Source organism: Microtus pennsylvanicus, chromosome 4 (assembly GCF_037038515.1).
Source record: "Microtus pennsylvanicus isolate mMicPen1 chromosome 4, mMicPen1.hap1, whole genome shotgun sequence".
In the NCBI taxonomy this organism is placed as follows: domain Eukaryota; kingdom Metazoa; phylum Chordata; class Mammalia; order Rodentia; family Cricetidae; genus Microtus; species Microtus pennsylvanicus.
Window position 1 is genome coordinate 3,714,568 of NC_134582.1, and position 16,148 is coordinate 3,730,715.

The window sequence follows — 16,148 nt, forward strand, 5'->3', positions numbered from 1 at the left end:
CCCTCCGGGCCTATGACACCGAAGGCCACGCTGAAATCGGCTCCCTAGGCACCGTGGCATCTGTCGGCAGAGGGCACGCGGGGAACAAGGGCTGCGCGGGAGCAGCTGCCAGGGGTCATAAGGTGGCACTGGGAAGCACAGGCCTCTGGGAGCTCCGGACCCCCTGCTGGGCGGCAGGGATGTGGGCTGGGGGCTGCTGGGCTGAGTGGAGGGCTAGGCCGACTGGGGCCAGACCCCAGGGCGGACCCTGCAGCCATCAGGGGGCTGACGGGAGCCAGCAGGAGCGCAAGGCAGCATGGGAGCTCCCAGGAGCCCAGAGCGCAGGGCCTGATGGGAGTTCGAGCGCGGGACTTGACAGGAGCTAGGTGTGAGGAGAGCACGTTCTGACGGGAGCACGGGGCTTAAGCATCCTAATAGCTCCTGGGACTGCGAGGACCAACTGAGGAGAGCACGGAGGCTGAGGAGAGGACGGAGGCTGAGGAGAGGACGGAGGCTGAGGAGAGGACAGAGGCTGAGGAGAGCACGGAGGCTGAGGTGAGCACGGAGGCTGAGGAGAGGACGGAGGCTGAGGAGAGGACGGAGGCTGAGGAGAGGACGGAGGCTGAGGCTGAGGAGAGGACGGAGGCTGAGGAGAGGGCGGAGGCTGAGGAGAGCACGGAGGCTGAGGTGAGCACGGAGGCTGAGGAGAGGACGGAGGCTGAGGAGAGCACGGAGGCTGAGGAGAGGACGGAGGCTGAGGAGAGGACGGAGACTGAGGAGAGGACGGAGGCTGAGGAGAGGACGGAGGCTGAGGCTGAGGAGAGGACGGAGGCTGAGGAGAGGACGGAGGCTGAGGCTGAGGAGAGGACGGAGGCTGAGGAGAGCACGGAGGCTGAGGAGAGGACGGAGGCTGAGGCTGAGGAGAGGACGGAGGCTGAGGAGAGGGCGGAGGCTGAGGAGAGCACGGAGGCTGAGGAGAGGACGGAGGCTGAGGAGAGGACGGAGACTGAGGAGAGGACGGAGGCTGAGGAGAGGACGGAGGCTGAGGCTGAGGAGAGGACAGAGGCTGAGGAGAGGGCGGAGGCTGAGGTGAGCACGGAGGCTGAGGCTGAGGAGAGGACGGAGGCTGAGGAGAGCACGGAGACTGAGGAGGGCACGGAGGCTGAGTAGGGCACGGAGGCTGAGGAGAGGACGGAGGCTGAGGAGAGGACGGAGGCTGAGGTGAGCACGGAGGCTGAGGCTGAGGAGAGGACGGAGACTGAGGTGAGCATGGAGGCTGAGGAGAGGGCGGAGGCTGAGGAGAGGGCGGAGGCTGACAGACAGACTGAGGTAAGAGAGGACCGGCTGCAGGCGGCTTTGATGCCAGCCTGGCCTTCCTCACCTCCCGAGGAAGGGCTTCTCAGAGGCGCCACATCATTAGGAAGCAAGGAAAGAGATGAAGGAGGAGGTCAGAATCGCCGGTCGAGCGAGACCTTCATGATCGCCCTGAGAAAACTGGGGCGCTGCTTTAAGAACCACACTGAAGACCCCAGAGTTAAACAACCCGTGCTGGTTTTGCACTGGGATAGCTTAAGGGCCAGGAAAAGAATTCTGTTAAAACCATGTCATTTGCTTCGATTTTTAGAGCATTAGAAATGTCTAGAAGTACCTTAAATTTGTTTTTAAGGGCTTCAGAGGTATTGCTGTCACTGAGAAAGTGGAGAATAAAGGAGGGGAGGAAACTTATTGTGAACTCACTTATGGGAAGCATAAGTGAACCCAGGACTGAAATATTACTGAAGAAAATTTCAAATACTGTGGTTTAAGTACGTTAGACTTGTTCAAGCCAAAGTTCAGGGCCAGCATTCCTCAAACGACAACCAAAGGCATTTGGTTGATGTGACCAGACTAAAGTCCACCCACACTTCAGATTCCAGGGCTGGTGGTTTCTCTTTAAAGAGAAAAGGTATGTTTGTGTAAAGTCTGTCGTTCTAGAGTCCAAGTCACCTCCCACTGGTGTACTTGACTTTCCCTAGCCGGCTCTGCACTGGGGTTCCAGTTTTCTGTAATGCCCAACACACACTTCAAAGGTTGCCTGTGAACTAGCAGTTTTAAAATGTGCCCCCAAGTACAAGTTTTAAAACCAAGTCATTTCGTGGAAATGAAATCTACTTAATGGTTACACAGTGACATGTTTTGGCTAACCTTTTCTTTTTAAAAAAAAATTATTTGAGAGAAAAGATTTCATTTTTTTTAAATAAAACTTTAAGGTTAGCTAAGATCTGTAGAATGAAATTATTAAACACAATATGGTAGGCATATAGCAAGTATAGAAAAGACGTAGGCGTTTAATAAATTAGAGCTATTAGTACAGAAATTAGACATTCAATTTGTGTTGTAGAACTGAAGATTTAGAATCTTGGGAGAAGCAATAAAACTGTTCTTTCTAATCTATTCCGTTAATAGGTGTGTAGCTCTATGAATATAGTAAACAAAAGTATTGAACTTATTCTAACTGGATAATCATTGGTGAATAATATTTTAATAAAACCTGTCTAAAGACAAGTGATTTAGAAGACCATGAAGCTGAAATGGTGATTTTTTTTGGCTTTTTGTCTAAAGTTTACTAATTCATTTTTATTTTCTTATTCTAACATGACATCAAATACAGTCTGCTGAGTTAGTACTGAAACCTTATGGTTAAACTGTTGATGTGCGCTTTTCTACAGCTGTGTGTCTGTGACGGACCTGCTTGCTGGAACACAGTCAGCACGAAGGTATGAATGAGACAAGGCAGCCATCCCTGTTCTTCATCCTACTTCCGGACCTACACAAAGTCTGTGCTGTCCAGATAACATTGAGTAGCAGCGTGGCAGAGACAGAGATCAGGAGCACACAGATCAAGATGTGCAGGTAAAAACACGTGCCTTCTCTCCGAGCCTTTGGACATTACAAATCCCATCATAGCTGCTTTAGGGGGGTTTCCCTCAAAACATCTACTAAATCTGTATCTCTATTTTGAAAGCAATGAATCCAGGTATATTAGATTACATTTTAAAAGGGAGTTAAAATGCTTGAGGTAAATATCTCACTGTTAAGTTTTTATATTTGTGACCTCTTGTGAGCTTTAAAAATTTTGAATTTTCAAGGCTGCAGAGATGGTTCAGTGGTTGAAAGCCCTGGGTGCTCTTCCAGAGGACTTGAGTTCAATTCCCAGCACCCACAGGGAAGCTCACAACTGTCTGCGACATGTATGCAGACGAAACATCAACGCACATAAAATAAAAAAATAAATTTTAATTCTTTATAAGACTTAGTTTTTGAACTAAATCAGATTCCCCCCAAATACACTAAGTAATATATATTTGCTATATACTCTTTACAAGGCACTTAAAGATACAAAAAGATTAACATAATTTCTAAATTTCTATGTCAAAACATGACAACGGAGAATATTTCTGCTGTGGGATAATGCTCTTGTACACTGTAAAGATGTGTCACTCATATTGGTTTAAAAAACACTGGTTGGCCAGTAGCCAGGCAGGAAGTATAGGTGGGGCCACCAGACTAGGAGAATTCTGGGAAGAAGAAAGGTGGAGAGTGAGTTACCAACCAGATGCCCCAGAAGCAATGAGAATGCCTCAGTGAGAAAAGGTTCCAAGCCACATGGCTAAACATAGATACGAATTATGGGTTAATTTAAATTATAAGAGCTAGTTAAAAATAAGCCTGAGATAATAGGCCAAAGAGTTTATAATTAATATAAGTCTCTTTGTGTTTCTTTGGGATTTAACAGCTGTGGGACCAGGGACAGGAACTTCTGTCTACATGTTTCTATAAGAATTATTTTACAACTCCTGACTCAAGATAATCTTTAAGGAACAGCTCAACTGAAATCTGATTGTTAAGGACTCACTGTATCATGCCTTTAACTGTTTGAGGTACCCAAAGGACTCAAGACAAACTTGTGTGTTTAAATAACTATCTCAGAGGAGAATAAAGCCTGTAAGATTGCTAGGAGAAAGCTGAATGTAATACTGAGTTTACATAATCCCAGCAGTCTGGATGCTGAGGAGCAAGAATCTCAAATTAGAGGCATCCTGAACTATATAGTGAGACGGTTGCAGAACAAAACAAAATCTTAAGGACAGAAGTGGGGAGGACAGTCTTGGAGTGCTAGCCCATCTTAAATCCCCAAGTATATCAGAAAATCTGTAGCCTTCCTGTTTGGGTGTAATTTAGTCATACTTAATACAAGTTATCTCTGACCTCTTTGAAAAATAACAAAATAGGTGGAAAAGTGAAAGGCTAGATGAAGTTTCTAAATATTTCAGTAGCATACAAGTATAGACAGTAGACAAGTTCAGTTTGAAAATAATGTGTTCCTTCTCCACAGGCAGCTGCTACTGCTGCATGAAGATGTTCTTACAGCACCTGTGCCTGGAATATTAAACCAAATCTGGGTAGTGATGTCGGTTAGTATCACTGATTCCTAGAAGCAATATTAATAAATAATAATAAGTATGGTAGCAGAAATGAAAGATTGTTTATGGGGACTGACCACCCCTATTTCAGTTTGACTGAATGTCACATTAACTTGATAGGTGTGACATTTAAATCTATCTTGTGATTCTAAATTAATATTTAGCTTTATCTTATATAAGTGCTGAAATAAAGACCACTAATGAACAGAACATGTTATGGTACAATAGATAAGATAGCATGGGTTTCAATGCTTTTGATCAATATTTTAGTTATACTTAAATTTCTCATCTCAGTAAATCAACATTTTTATTATTCTTTGAGAATATCATATATTTATACCCTTTATTTCCATCATACCTTTCCCCCTCCAAATCCTTCCATACACACCTCTTCCTCCTCCCAACTTCATGTACTCTTTCTTAAAAAATTATCTTCGGACTCTAATCAGAGCAGGCATGCGTGGTGGTAGAGCCATCCACCACAGTGGTCACCCTGACAGGAATCACACCCCTTCCCTAGCAGTCATCAGCTCTCAGTAACTTTCCAGCTTGTTGTGGGACCTTGGGTGCCCCTCCCTCACCCGTGTGGGAATGTTGATTGTCTTGATTTCGTGCAGGCCACCACAGTTGCTGGGAATTTAAGTGTCAGCTATGGAAGAAACTATTTCACACCGGTCCTCCCTGACCTCTGGCTCTTACGGTTGTTCTGTCTGTCCCTTCCTCCGTGATGTCCCATGAGCCTGAGGGGCAGGCAGTATGATATAGTTGTCCCGTTTCGGGCTGAGCAGCTCCTAACCATTCATTAATGTGCACAGACTAGCCGAGGGTCTCTGTATTAATCACCATTGGCATAAAGACACTTCTCTGGAGGGTACTGAGAGCTGCGTAACCTATTGGCATAGATGTTTGTATTTAGATGTCAATGTGATACCATGCCCATTTAGCATATAATGTCTGCTATTCTTTTAGTACTTACATTTCTTTCATTAGTAGGTGGAAGCCTTTTAAATTTAAATTTCTATTTAGTTCATTTTCCACATCCACATCTAAGTATGTCTTGTATATTTAAAAGTTGTTAAGTACTTATATGAAATGTATTTGCCTTTTCTTTTATATGTCAGATCCTATGTCAAGGAAAAAGTGGTTTTCATAGTCTCTTTCTTCAAATGGATATAGAATAGAAATATAGAACGATAGCCAAAATCTGTGCCCTTTGTTGTATTTTACTTAAAATATTTATGTATAACAGTATTTTGTTAAAGATCTATGTTTAGTCCTTTTTACAAAGGACTTTCTGTTACAGATACCGTTTTTCAAATCTGGGAGACTTCATGCCTATGTTGAAAAATATGGAGCTAAGGTATGTGCTTAAAATAATAATATATAGTCTGTTTCTTTCCTCAGTGTCCTGGTGTGCTGTCTGTTGCTGTGATAGACACCATAACTAAAGAGCAACTTAGGGAGAGAAGTGTCTATGGGGCTCGCCCTTCCACATCACAGTGCATCTCCACAGGCAGCCAGGGCAGGCGTTCCAGACAGGAACGGAGTGGCAGGAACTGAAGAACAGACATGACCATAGAGGAGCTCACCTGTCTATAACATGGCTCACTTAACTCGCGATTTTACATAACCAGGACCACCTGCCAAGAGGTGGCAGCACTCACACTGGGCTGCCCTCATTCCAGCATCAATCATTAATTTAAAAATGACCCGCAGACTTGCCAATCTGATGAAGGCATTTTCTCAGTTGAGGTTCCCTCTTTCCAGATGACCCTAGATTGTGTAGAGTTGTCAAAAATAAATAGATAGCCAAAACTTAACCAGCAAACAAAATTTGGAGTCTCTTTCTCACAAGTTGTTGTTAAACATGTGAAAAGACTTCAAGATTTTTTCTCAAAAATTTATATAAGGACACAAAGAGAGAGGGATTTATTCCATTTTGACATAGAAAAACAACAAAATCCCAAGAGATGGAATTATTGCCACAATTATATAGCTAATATGTAAGAGAAACAAAATTGTAGACTGTATTCCACTAATGGTGAGCTTCTTAAAAGGCAGAAAGTGGGCATGGGTGTTGGGGCAGTGCGTCCTGGCTTCAGAGGGTTAAGCACATTGTGGTGAGAAGGCTTAGCTGAGAAAAGTAGTTCACCAGTGTCACTTAGGTGGGGAGGGAGGGAGGGAGGGTGGGAGGGAGGGAGGGAGGGTGGGAGGGAGGGAGGGAGGGTGGGTGGGAGAAAGAGAGAGAGGGAGAGAGAGAGAGAGTCAGCTGCACTCTCGGACTTTCTTCTCCCTAGCCTCAGCTCCAGCCTGTGGGGATGGCACTGCCACGTTCACAGTGGGTTCTACCCCCAGTCCTCCCTGTAAACCCCTGACACATCCAGATGTATGTCTTATTCACCCCTTTGGCACTTCTCAAACAATCAGTTTGACAATTAAGATTAACCGTCATATTTTTTTTTTTTTTTGGATTTTTCGAGACAGGGTTTCTCTGTAGCTTTTGGTTCCTGTCCTGGAACTAGCTCTTGTAGACCAGGCTGGCCTCGAACTCACAGAGATCCGCCTGTCTCTGCCTCCCGAGTGCTGGGATTAAAGGCGTGCGCCACCACCGCCCGGCTAACCGTCATATTTATGGATCAGTTAAGATCTCTACCACCAGGAATCGTAAGAAATAAATACCACCTCCCTTAAAAAAACACTTTTCTGGAAGAAGTCATGTCTGATTTTGTTATTTCTTCCCTAAATGTTTCATGAAATTCATCCATAGGGCTGTCTGGAACTTGGATTTTGTTTTAATAAATTTGCTTTGGTGTTCTCTTATTTTCCTTTGCTATAAAGTATGAAGTTATTTCTCCTTTCTGATTTCTTTTTCTTTTTTCTTTTCTTTTCTTTTCTTTCTTTTTTTATTTTATTTTATTTTTTTTTTTTTTTGAGACAAGGTTTCTCTGTCGCTTTGGTTCCTGTCCTGGAACTTGCTCTTGTAGACCAGGCTGGCTTCGAACTCACAGAGATCGCCTGCCTCTGTCTCCCAAGTGCTGGGATGAAAGATGTGTGCCACCACCGCCTGGCTTCCTTTCTGATTTCCAGCATTGGTTATATGTGTGATCTTTTTTGAATTTTTTTCTTTTCTTTTTCTTAATTCTCTGATCAATCCAGCTGGAGAGTTGACAATCATTGATAGGATTAAGGAGGGTGTTAGGTTTCATTTATTTTCTCTATTGTTTTGCTACTTTGTATTTCATTGATTCCCCCCACATACACACCCACCACTTTGGTCTATAATATTTTCTTCTACTTAATTTGGTTTTGTTTTGCCCTCCTTTTTTTAGCATCCTAACATGATGACCGATGTCACTGAGTTAAGAACGTCATTCCTGCCTAGTACAGATATGTTTAGTGTTTTACGTGTTCTCTAAATAGTTCTGCCCTTTAACTTTTCAGTTACAAGTGCTTCCTAAGGTCTGCTACAAACAGGCTGCATGGTTTCCAAATGGTTCCCAGGGGTCTTTCTGCTATGCTTTCTCATTCAATTATTATTTAGAAAGATGTTTCATAAAGCTTTAATTTTAAAAAAATTTAATTTTAATTAAAAAAAAATTTTTTTAGGGTCCAGAATATAAACTACTATAGATTTAATAAATGTTCCTTGTCCTCTTGACAACAATTTGTGTTCTGGTCTTATTATACTATTCAGCATTTTATAGATGTGAACTGGGTCTCATTGGTTGATAATGATAAATCTACCACATTCTTGTTTTCTGTTTGCTTGTGCCAATGATTAGGATCAGGGTATCAAAATCTCTACTTGTAATTGTGGACATCCCAGCAATCAATACTGCCAAACAATTCTTGGCCCTCTGACTTCTCCACTTGCTTTCTTGAAGAGTGCAGGGCAGATCTTTCTGGATTGTATTTAATGCTCATGTCCATTTGGTTTTCATTCTGACTTGAGTGGTTTCCTCACCTGTGTGTGCTGGTCCGTACTCAGCAAAAACCCAGGGACTCTGCTGGCCTGCAGTCTGTTCTCTGCAGTGTCCTCCTCTCAAGGGCTCTCTAGCTTCTTTGTCTTCTGTGGACCCTCAGCACTGTCTCTTCAGCTCACAGAGACTAACAGAGTCTCTCTAGATTGCCTCTTTCGTGACCACAGACTGGAAACCCCTCTTTACACAATAAACCTCTGTAGAGGAAAAGCCCACAAGATGGGCTCTATGATTTCCCAGGGCTCATCTTGTTGACTTTTCATCTATAGAGAATACCTCTTCCTTGTTCCATAATGTCCAGTATTTTATGAAGCATTGTTTCAAATAATTTGCCCAGCTTTTTTTTAGAAACTTCAAATGGGAGAAATAAATCCAATTCCAATTACTTGGGAGTCAGCAATGAAAGCATTAATATTAAAGATTGACTCTGTATATATAGATAAATGCTTGGTTGCATGAGTAATTTTGTACTTAGTCATTTCTAATGCTAAACTACAGTGGAAAAAATAAACAAACCAGAATATCATTCTTTCTTGAGTTTCTCTGTGTAGAGCGGGCTGCATGGTTAAAGACTGGGTACGGTTTAGTCTTGAGCAAGAAATTTTGACAGTTAACAATGCCGCACTGGTGGCTTCGAAATGAGCATCTCTTAAATTCTTTAGCCTTATAACTAAGTAGTATTAATTACAGGAACAACTGTTGTTTTTACCTAGAATTGCTTAGTTCTTTGGAGGCTGATCTGAGACTACAGACAGTATCTGAGTTTGTAGCATTATAGATATATAGATATGTAGCATTGCTCTTAATTTGCCCATATTCTCTCTTTGTCTCAGATGGAGACTCCACAAAGAGTAATTCCTGTAATTCTTCAAAGCTGCCTTTCGTATTCCCTCAGCACAAGACTTGCTCCAGCCTGGAATAGAACAGGTCATCTCTTGGTACAAGGTGACTTCCCTTGCCAGTCACTGGACTGATTCTATATGAACTTCTATTTTTGATTTCAAGGTGGCTTCCTTTTAGAGAAGAGAGTTCCTACACAAGCCCACAATAACACCACTGTCATCTCCCTACGGGGATAATATGCAGAGCCCTGCTGGTGCTGCTTTGAAGTGCTTTGATTAGTAGAATTCTTGATACTTAAGAATGAACACTTTATGAAGATTTGATAAAATAAACAGATTGTCATTTTTGTTGGGCCTAAAGGGCCATCTTGAATTTACTTCTAAAGTTTGATGGTTTTCTACTTTATAGCAAGAGATAGATTGTTGAAGGAAGTATTGAGTATCTTGGTCCTTTTCAGCGAACAAGTATTTTTTGAGTGATTATATATTTTTCTAAGAGCTGTCATTAAAAATTTGTTTTATAATTTTTATAGCACTTCAAATGGTTATATTTGTCAATAATGATTATTTCTGAATTATAATAATATGGTATTTTCTTTGAATTTTTTAAGGAAGAGATTTTCTTTCTCATATGGGAAAGCAAAGTGCTGTTGGTAAGTAAAAGTGCTCAAAACAATAGAAAAAGCATTAAGATGACAAACAGTTGTTTAAAAACCAATGTTGAGTTGTTACAGTCTTGGTGATTACCATATGCAAGGAGACAATAAGACATAATTATAACCAGAACTCATGTAGGAAGTTACTTCTCATTAAAAACATATATTTACTTACTTGAGAAAAAAATTCACTTAGTTGGGAGGAAAGTTATATTTTAACTTCTCTACTTAAGAAAATGATTGTGAAGATGTTTAATTCTCTAAGTATTTTAATATATTTTCCAAAATCATATTATCAAAAATTGTATTAATTATGTCAAAACTTATTTTTATTAGAATCTTATTTTTCTCCTGAAAATAATCTAAAGGAACATCAATAATCTCAATCTTTATTATAACATCCAATCTAATTGATTGCTCTGCGTATTGCCTTGAATGTAGGTAGGTTGGTAAATAGTCCTACTGAGGTACAGATGGATCATCAGCTTCCGGTAGGCATTAGTAACCAGACATGGCAGGTTCTCCATCGTTTGGACCCAGTCTCCCAGTCCTCATCTATAGCCTCCAGCTACTGGAGCTGAGCAGACTATCCTGCTGAACCGTGATTCAGTTGACAGCGGCAGTCGCTCGGACCTCACTCTGGATGAGTGAGTTTGTTCCCTAAATTTAGCTTCATTAGAATGAAACCTTAGCTAGAGAGTTGAGATAACAATTTAGAAGAGAAAATTTCTTGGGCTTCTGTCAAAAGATTGTTTTTACTTTTGTGTAAATGTAACATACTTAGTTAAACCTCAGATATTTTAAGTGCATACTCGCTAAAGTTTTACAAAGTCAGAGCAGCCTTGTAACTGGTCCTCTGATCAAGAAGCAGCATCGTCAACATCCCTGAAGCTCCCAGAGCCTCTTCGGATACTGTCTCCTTTCAAGGTCCCCATGACCCCCATATTAGCACAGCTTTATATAGGAGAGAAAGGAAGGTCTTTAGGAAGAGGCTTCAGGGACAACTTCTGAAGTCAGGAGCCTGACGAGACCTCACGTCAGGTTTGCGGAAAGCAGGTATTGAGTGTTCTGTAGGCTGTAGGAAGTCTATCTCTCCTACTGTCTTCCTGTCGTAGGGCCTCCTTCCCACACATAGCCTATGGTTTGTTATCTTTGTCTTAGAAGTGGAATCTGTGGGCTGCCAAATCTACAGTCCATTATATAAACTTTATTATATGTGTAAAAAATTCTTAATGTATAAGTTGGATAAAGTAATATGTGTTACTAAAATGCTTCATTTTATGTTATGATAGAATACTAATTCTAGAAAATTCATGGATAATTCTTTTCCAGAATTAGACATCAACGTAACAGAAACACAAGTTTGTTTGAGTGTAGACGTCTATACTATCAGATTGCCACCGCCTGAGGTACAAAATATTTGATTTCTATAAGTTCCTATATTTAAATACACTTAGTGTATGTGTGCTATTATTACTGTTTGATTTTAATTTTTAACATAGAAGCTGATTGGAAGGGTTTGTTACCAAAGCAATTGCAATGTTTTCTCACATATGCAGGACATACATACATACACACAGACATACATACGTGAAAACAGAAGGGGAGTATTTGGAGGGACTAGCAGGAGGCAGCATAGACAAGAGAGACCAAGGGCTACTGTGAACCGAGCACAAATATACACATCAATCAAAGTCTTAGAGAAGCCCATTGTTTGGTGCTAGCATTTTAAAGGGCTCAGTGGTTGTTTGTTGCTGTTGTTTGTTTAGTTTTGGCATTCTGAAACAAGGTCTCATTTCCTAGTTCTAGCAGTTGGTATCTGCCCTGCTGGCCTTGAACTTGTAGTTATCTTTCTCCCTCTGTCTCCTGAGTAGTAGGACTGTAGGCTTCTAATTTGAATTAGACAACTTACTACCTAAAATCTATTCTTCTAAGGTAGAAATTCCAGTAGTTTTCTAAAGTGTGATCTTATTTAGATAACTTTTAACGATAGTTTATCATTATTATAAGAAATGGTATTTCAGCTCTTATTTTTTATTTAAAAAATCCATACATATTTTTAAAATAATAGTTATTTCTCCAAATTTAAACTGTGTTAAACTATACTAGTTTCCTAAAACTCATTGTCTTGGGGTTTCTATCACTATGAAGAGTCACCGTGACCACAGCAACTCTTATAAGGAGAACATTTAATTGGGGTGGCTCGCTTATAGCTTCAGAGGTTCAGTCCATTGTCATCATGATAGCGAGCATGGGGCATGCAAGCACACAAGTGTTGGAGTAGTAGTTGAGAGCCCTAAACCTTGAGGAAACAGAAATGATCTGAGAAAGTGGGTGGTATCCTGAGCATCACAAACCTCAAAGCCCACCCCCACAGTGACACACTTTCTCCAAGGCCACACCCACTTCCACAAAACCACACCTTCTAATAGTGCCACTCTCTATGAGATTACAGAGCCAATGACATCCATGCGAAATGTATGTGTGTAAACTGACTCAAAGTGATACATTCAGATTATAATTGAATACATGACTACCTGAGGGATATGTTCCAAAAGTTTTATGTAATATTAAACTGTTGCCCTGAAATTTTAATTATATGGAAAATAAGCAACTGAAAGCCAATTTGTGTTTATTCTACAGACAGCCATTTATTGGGTATCAATATGTACATGTGCAAAGTGTCTCCTCCCAAAGATTTTGTCGAGGTCAGAAGAAAAGCCAGCATAAAGATGAGAACACTTACAAAATACTCATTGTTTGCACACCTGAAACATTCAGAGTTGGCGTAGAGTCACATTAAAACTCTCAGATCTTCATTCAATAACAGTGCCACTTTGAACATTCTGCTTAGTTTCCCTTAATCTCAGATTTTTGTGTAAATTTTATTGTTAGAACTAAGAATTGAAACTCAGGTATCAAAGGTAGTCAGAAGGTCACGATTGAGAGTTTTTCTTTCCACACTGTTCAGTTTCATTGATTTGCAACTAATTGGAGACACGAACTCTAGACCAACAGCTGTGGAGCCTGCATGGGACCAGGATCTGTTCCTGGTGCATGAGCTGGTTTTTCGGAGCCCATTCCCTATGGTGGGTTGTCATGCTCAGCCTTGATGCATGGAGGAGGGGCTTGGTCTTGCCTCAGCTTAATGCACCAGGCCTTGTTGGTTCCCCAGAAGAGGCCTTACCCTTTGGGAGGAGCAGATGGGAGAGAAGGGGAGGAAGGAGAGGTGGGAGGGAGAACTGTGGTTGGAATGTAAAAGTAATAAAAAATTTAAAAGTTACCTCTTGTCCTGCACGGGACATTCTATGTCCTTATCAGTTCTGAGTTTTGTTGCTCTTACTATTTTTTTTCTTCCTTCTTCTGCTGCTTAGGATGGAACCTGGGATCTTTCATAAGCCACACAAGTACTACAACACTACTGTATGTCCCTAACATATCTTATCATCTCTTTCCATATTGATGTTTTCTTAGTTCCTCTGTTCCCTGGTTTCCATTGCTCTCTTTCAAAAGTTCTTTGAGAGCTTCAAATTTTGTAAGATGTTTTGATTAGATTCACCTCCCCCAAGTCTTCCCGTATCCACTATCCCTCTTCACCCAACTTTTTGTTCTTCTATTTTTTTTAAAGATTTATTTACTTATTATGTATACAACATTCCTTCCATGTATGCTTGCATGCCAGAAGAGGGCACCAAATCTCATTATAGATGGCTGTGAGCCACCATGTGGTTGCTGGGAATTGAACTCAGGACCTCTGGAAGAGCAGTCAGTGCTCTTAACCTCTAAGCCATCTCTCCATCCCCCTTTTTGTTTTTCTTTAAAACCCTTTAAGACAAATGTGGGCTTTCCAGATATTCCTGGATGTGTGGTTTTTCCACTGGAGTATGGTCAACTGGAAGGGGACACATTCTTAATGAATATTGACCCTTACTTTCCCAGTAGTTAACAATTGCCAATGGCTCCATGGAAGGTGTGGAACTTTGGTAGTCTTAAGGAATGGGATAAGAATTCAGAAAAGTGATATTAGAATGAATGGGTGTAGACTTAGATGTGTAAGACTTTGACTAATAGGAGTTGAAATACCAAAATGTAAGTCGTGCTTTAAGCAACATCACTAGCGTACTAATGGCTTCTACAGACAATGCAGTGTTAGCTATGTTAGGGTCTGGAAAGAAGTGGGCAATGAATGAAATGAGAGCATTGTTCCTCCGAGTTGCTTTGCTCTTTGTAGGGAGTGAGGCATCATGACACACATCTCTCTATCCTCAGTGTTCCTTACCCGCTAATATTTTATTTTTACTTGAGGCCTCCCTTTGTCTGTCTAAATTTAAGAAATATCTTATAGGACTCTTCAGAGCAGCTGAACTATAAGCTGTGAACATTTACTGTCTGTATAGAAGCTGGAATCCTCTCTGGGTAGGATTTGTAAGCAAGAGGAAAAAAGCATTCTAGGAAGTGGTTGGGATATCAAAGGAGAGTGACACCGGCTCTGTCAGAAGTTGGTCTTTTAAAAGTGTGATACAGGGCTGGGATGTTCCCTGATCTGGTGATGTGTAACACAGGGCTGGAAAGGTTCCCTGATCTGGTGATGTGTAACGCAGGGCTGTGAAGGTCCCCTAATCTGGGGAAGTGTAACGCAGAGCTGGGAAGATTCCCTGATCTGGTGATGTGTAACACAGGGCTGTGAAAGTCCCCTAATCTGGGGAAGTATAACGCAGGGCTGGGAAGATTCCCTGATCTGGTCTAGTGCTTGCTGGGTTGATCCACCAGATCCCGCATTAACAATAGAAGGGCATTGTGGAACCTATTTGTAATTCCAGCACTGGCGTGACAGCAACAAGCAGACCCCTACACCTTGCTGGCCGGCCTAATTGAGAGTTCCAGACCAGTGAGACCCTGTCTCAGAAAGCAAACAAAAAGGATTATATTCCCAGGGAATGACTGCCAGGTTGCCCCCACTCACACATGACCACATGAACAAACATGTACACACAGATTCCTTCAGAAGGGATTTAATTTCTCTAAGTTGACATAATCAAAACAAAAGCTCTGGATGAAAGGGAAAGGAAAGCCTGGCCTGCGAGGTGTCCTGTGTGGCAGAGAGGGGGTGTGTCACAGCACTGATTAGGTTGTGATTCAAAAAGACGTGAATCCCCTAAACGTTCATAACCACGGTCAGTGTGTATTGTCGTAATGTCTCCTTTTATGCGGCAAATTCCTGGAGGACTTATGTGTTGAAATCTTGTTTCATTTAAAAGCTGCAGGAGTTTGATGTTTCTCAGCATGTGATAGAGGCTTTTTATACCAACCAGAAGGCTGTCATTGAGAGACATTCCATTCTAAGCAACTGGTGCTACGTTTTGCCAAGGTAAGATTTTAGTTTGTAAGGCACAGCCGATGTAAGAACTTATTTTGTACCATCATGACCACAATATCTAGTAGAAGAAACTTCAGGGAGGGGAGGTTTTTCTGGGCTGACAGCTTTAGAGGGTCCAAAGCATCACATTGTGGAATCACAGTTTGGGGCAGCAAAGTTTGTATCAAAGGCCAAGAAGCAGCAACTGGAGAATGCCGGTCCGGCAGGCTTTATCTTTCCCCTCTTCTGTTATGAGCCCCCGGCTATGAGAAGTTCCACCCACAGTTAGGAAAAGCTTTCACTTCACCCGCAGTTAGTCCTTTCTGGAGTTTCTCCAAATGTCACAGAGACATCTAGAAGTGTTCTGTAGCCAGAACACTTAATTTAATTTAATTCTAAATCCAGTTGGGTTGATAATGAAGATCAACCATCACTAGTGGACTCAGAATATTATAATACTTGATAATTTGTTTCTTAACATTTTGTTCAAAACTATAAACTCCTTTGAACTTTTAAAAAACATAATTATAATACTAGAAAGTACTGGAGCAGGACAGGAGAGATGGCTTTGGTGGTAAAGGACACGTGTTGCTCTCGCAGAGGACCTCGGTCAGTTCTCCACACCAGCATGGCAGCTTGCAACTGTTTGTAACTACTTTCAGAGGATCTGGTGTCTTCTTCTGGCCTCTTCCCCAGGCACACATGTGGTACACATACATTCATGTAGGCAGAACACTTATATACATAAAAAACAAAACTAAAAAGTGCTAGAACAGTTTGTCAGAGTTTGTAACTCTCCCTTCTCGAAGCACTACAATAATTTATTCTGCATTCACATTTTTGCTGATTTTGCTTTTAATAAAGAGTAAAAT

General features: G+C 41.5%; 1 protein-coding gene across 1 annotated transcript in view; it reads left to right on the forward strand.

Moving 5' to 3' along the window:
- Positions 1-2,737: 2,737 nt before the first annotated feature.
- Positions 2,738-16,148, forward strand: part of C4H18orf63 (chromosome 4 C18orf63 homolog) — a 36,770-nt gene continuing 23,359 nt past the window's right edge. The window contains exons 1-7 of the mRNA XM_075970798.1: positions 2,738-2,871; positions 4,355-4,433; positions 5,746-5,802; positions 9,256-9,367; positions 9,876-9,917; positions 11,253-11,329; positions 15,179-15,288. Of these exons, the coding sequence (XP_075826913.1) occupies positions 2,738-2,871; positions 4,355-4,433; positions 5,746-5,802; positions 9,256-9,367; positions 9,876-9,917; positions 11,253-11,329; positions 15,179-15,288 (611 nt within the window). The remainder of the gene's footprint in view (positions 2,872-4,354; positions 4,434-5,745; positions 5,803-9,255; positions 9,368-9,875; positions 9,918-11,252; positions 11,330-15,178; positions 15,289-16,148) is intronic.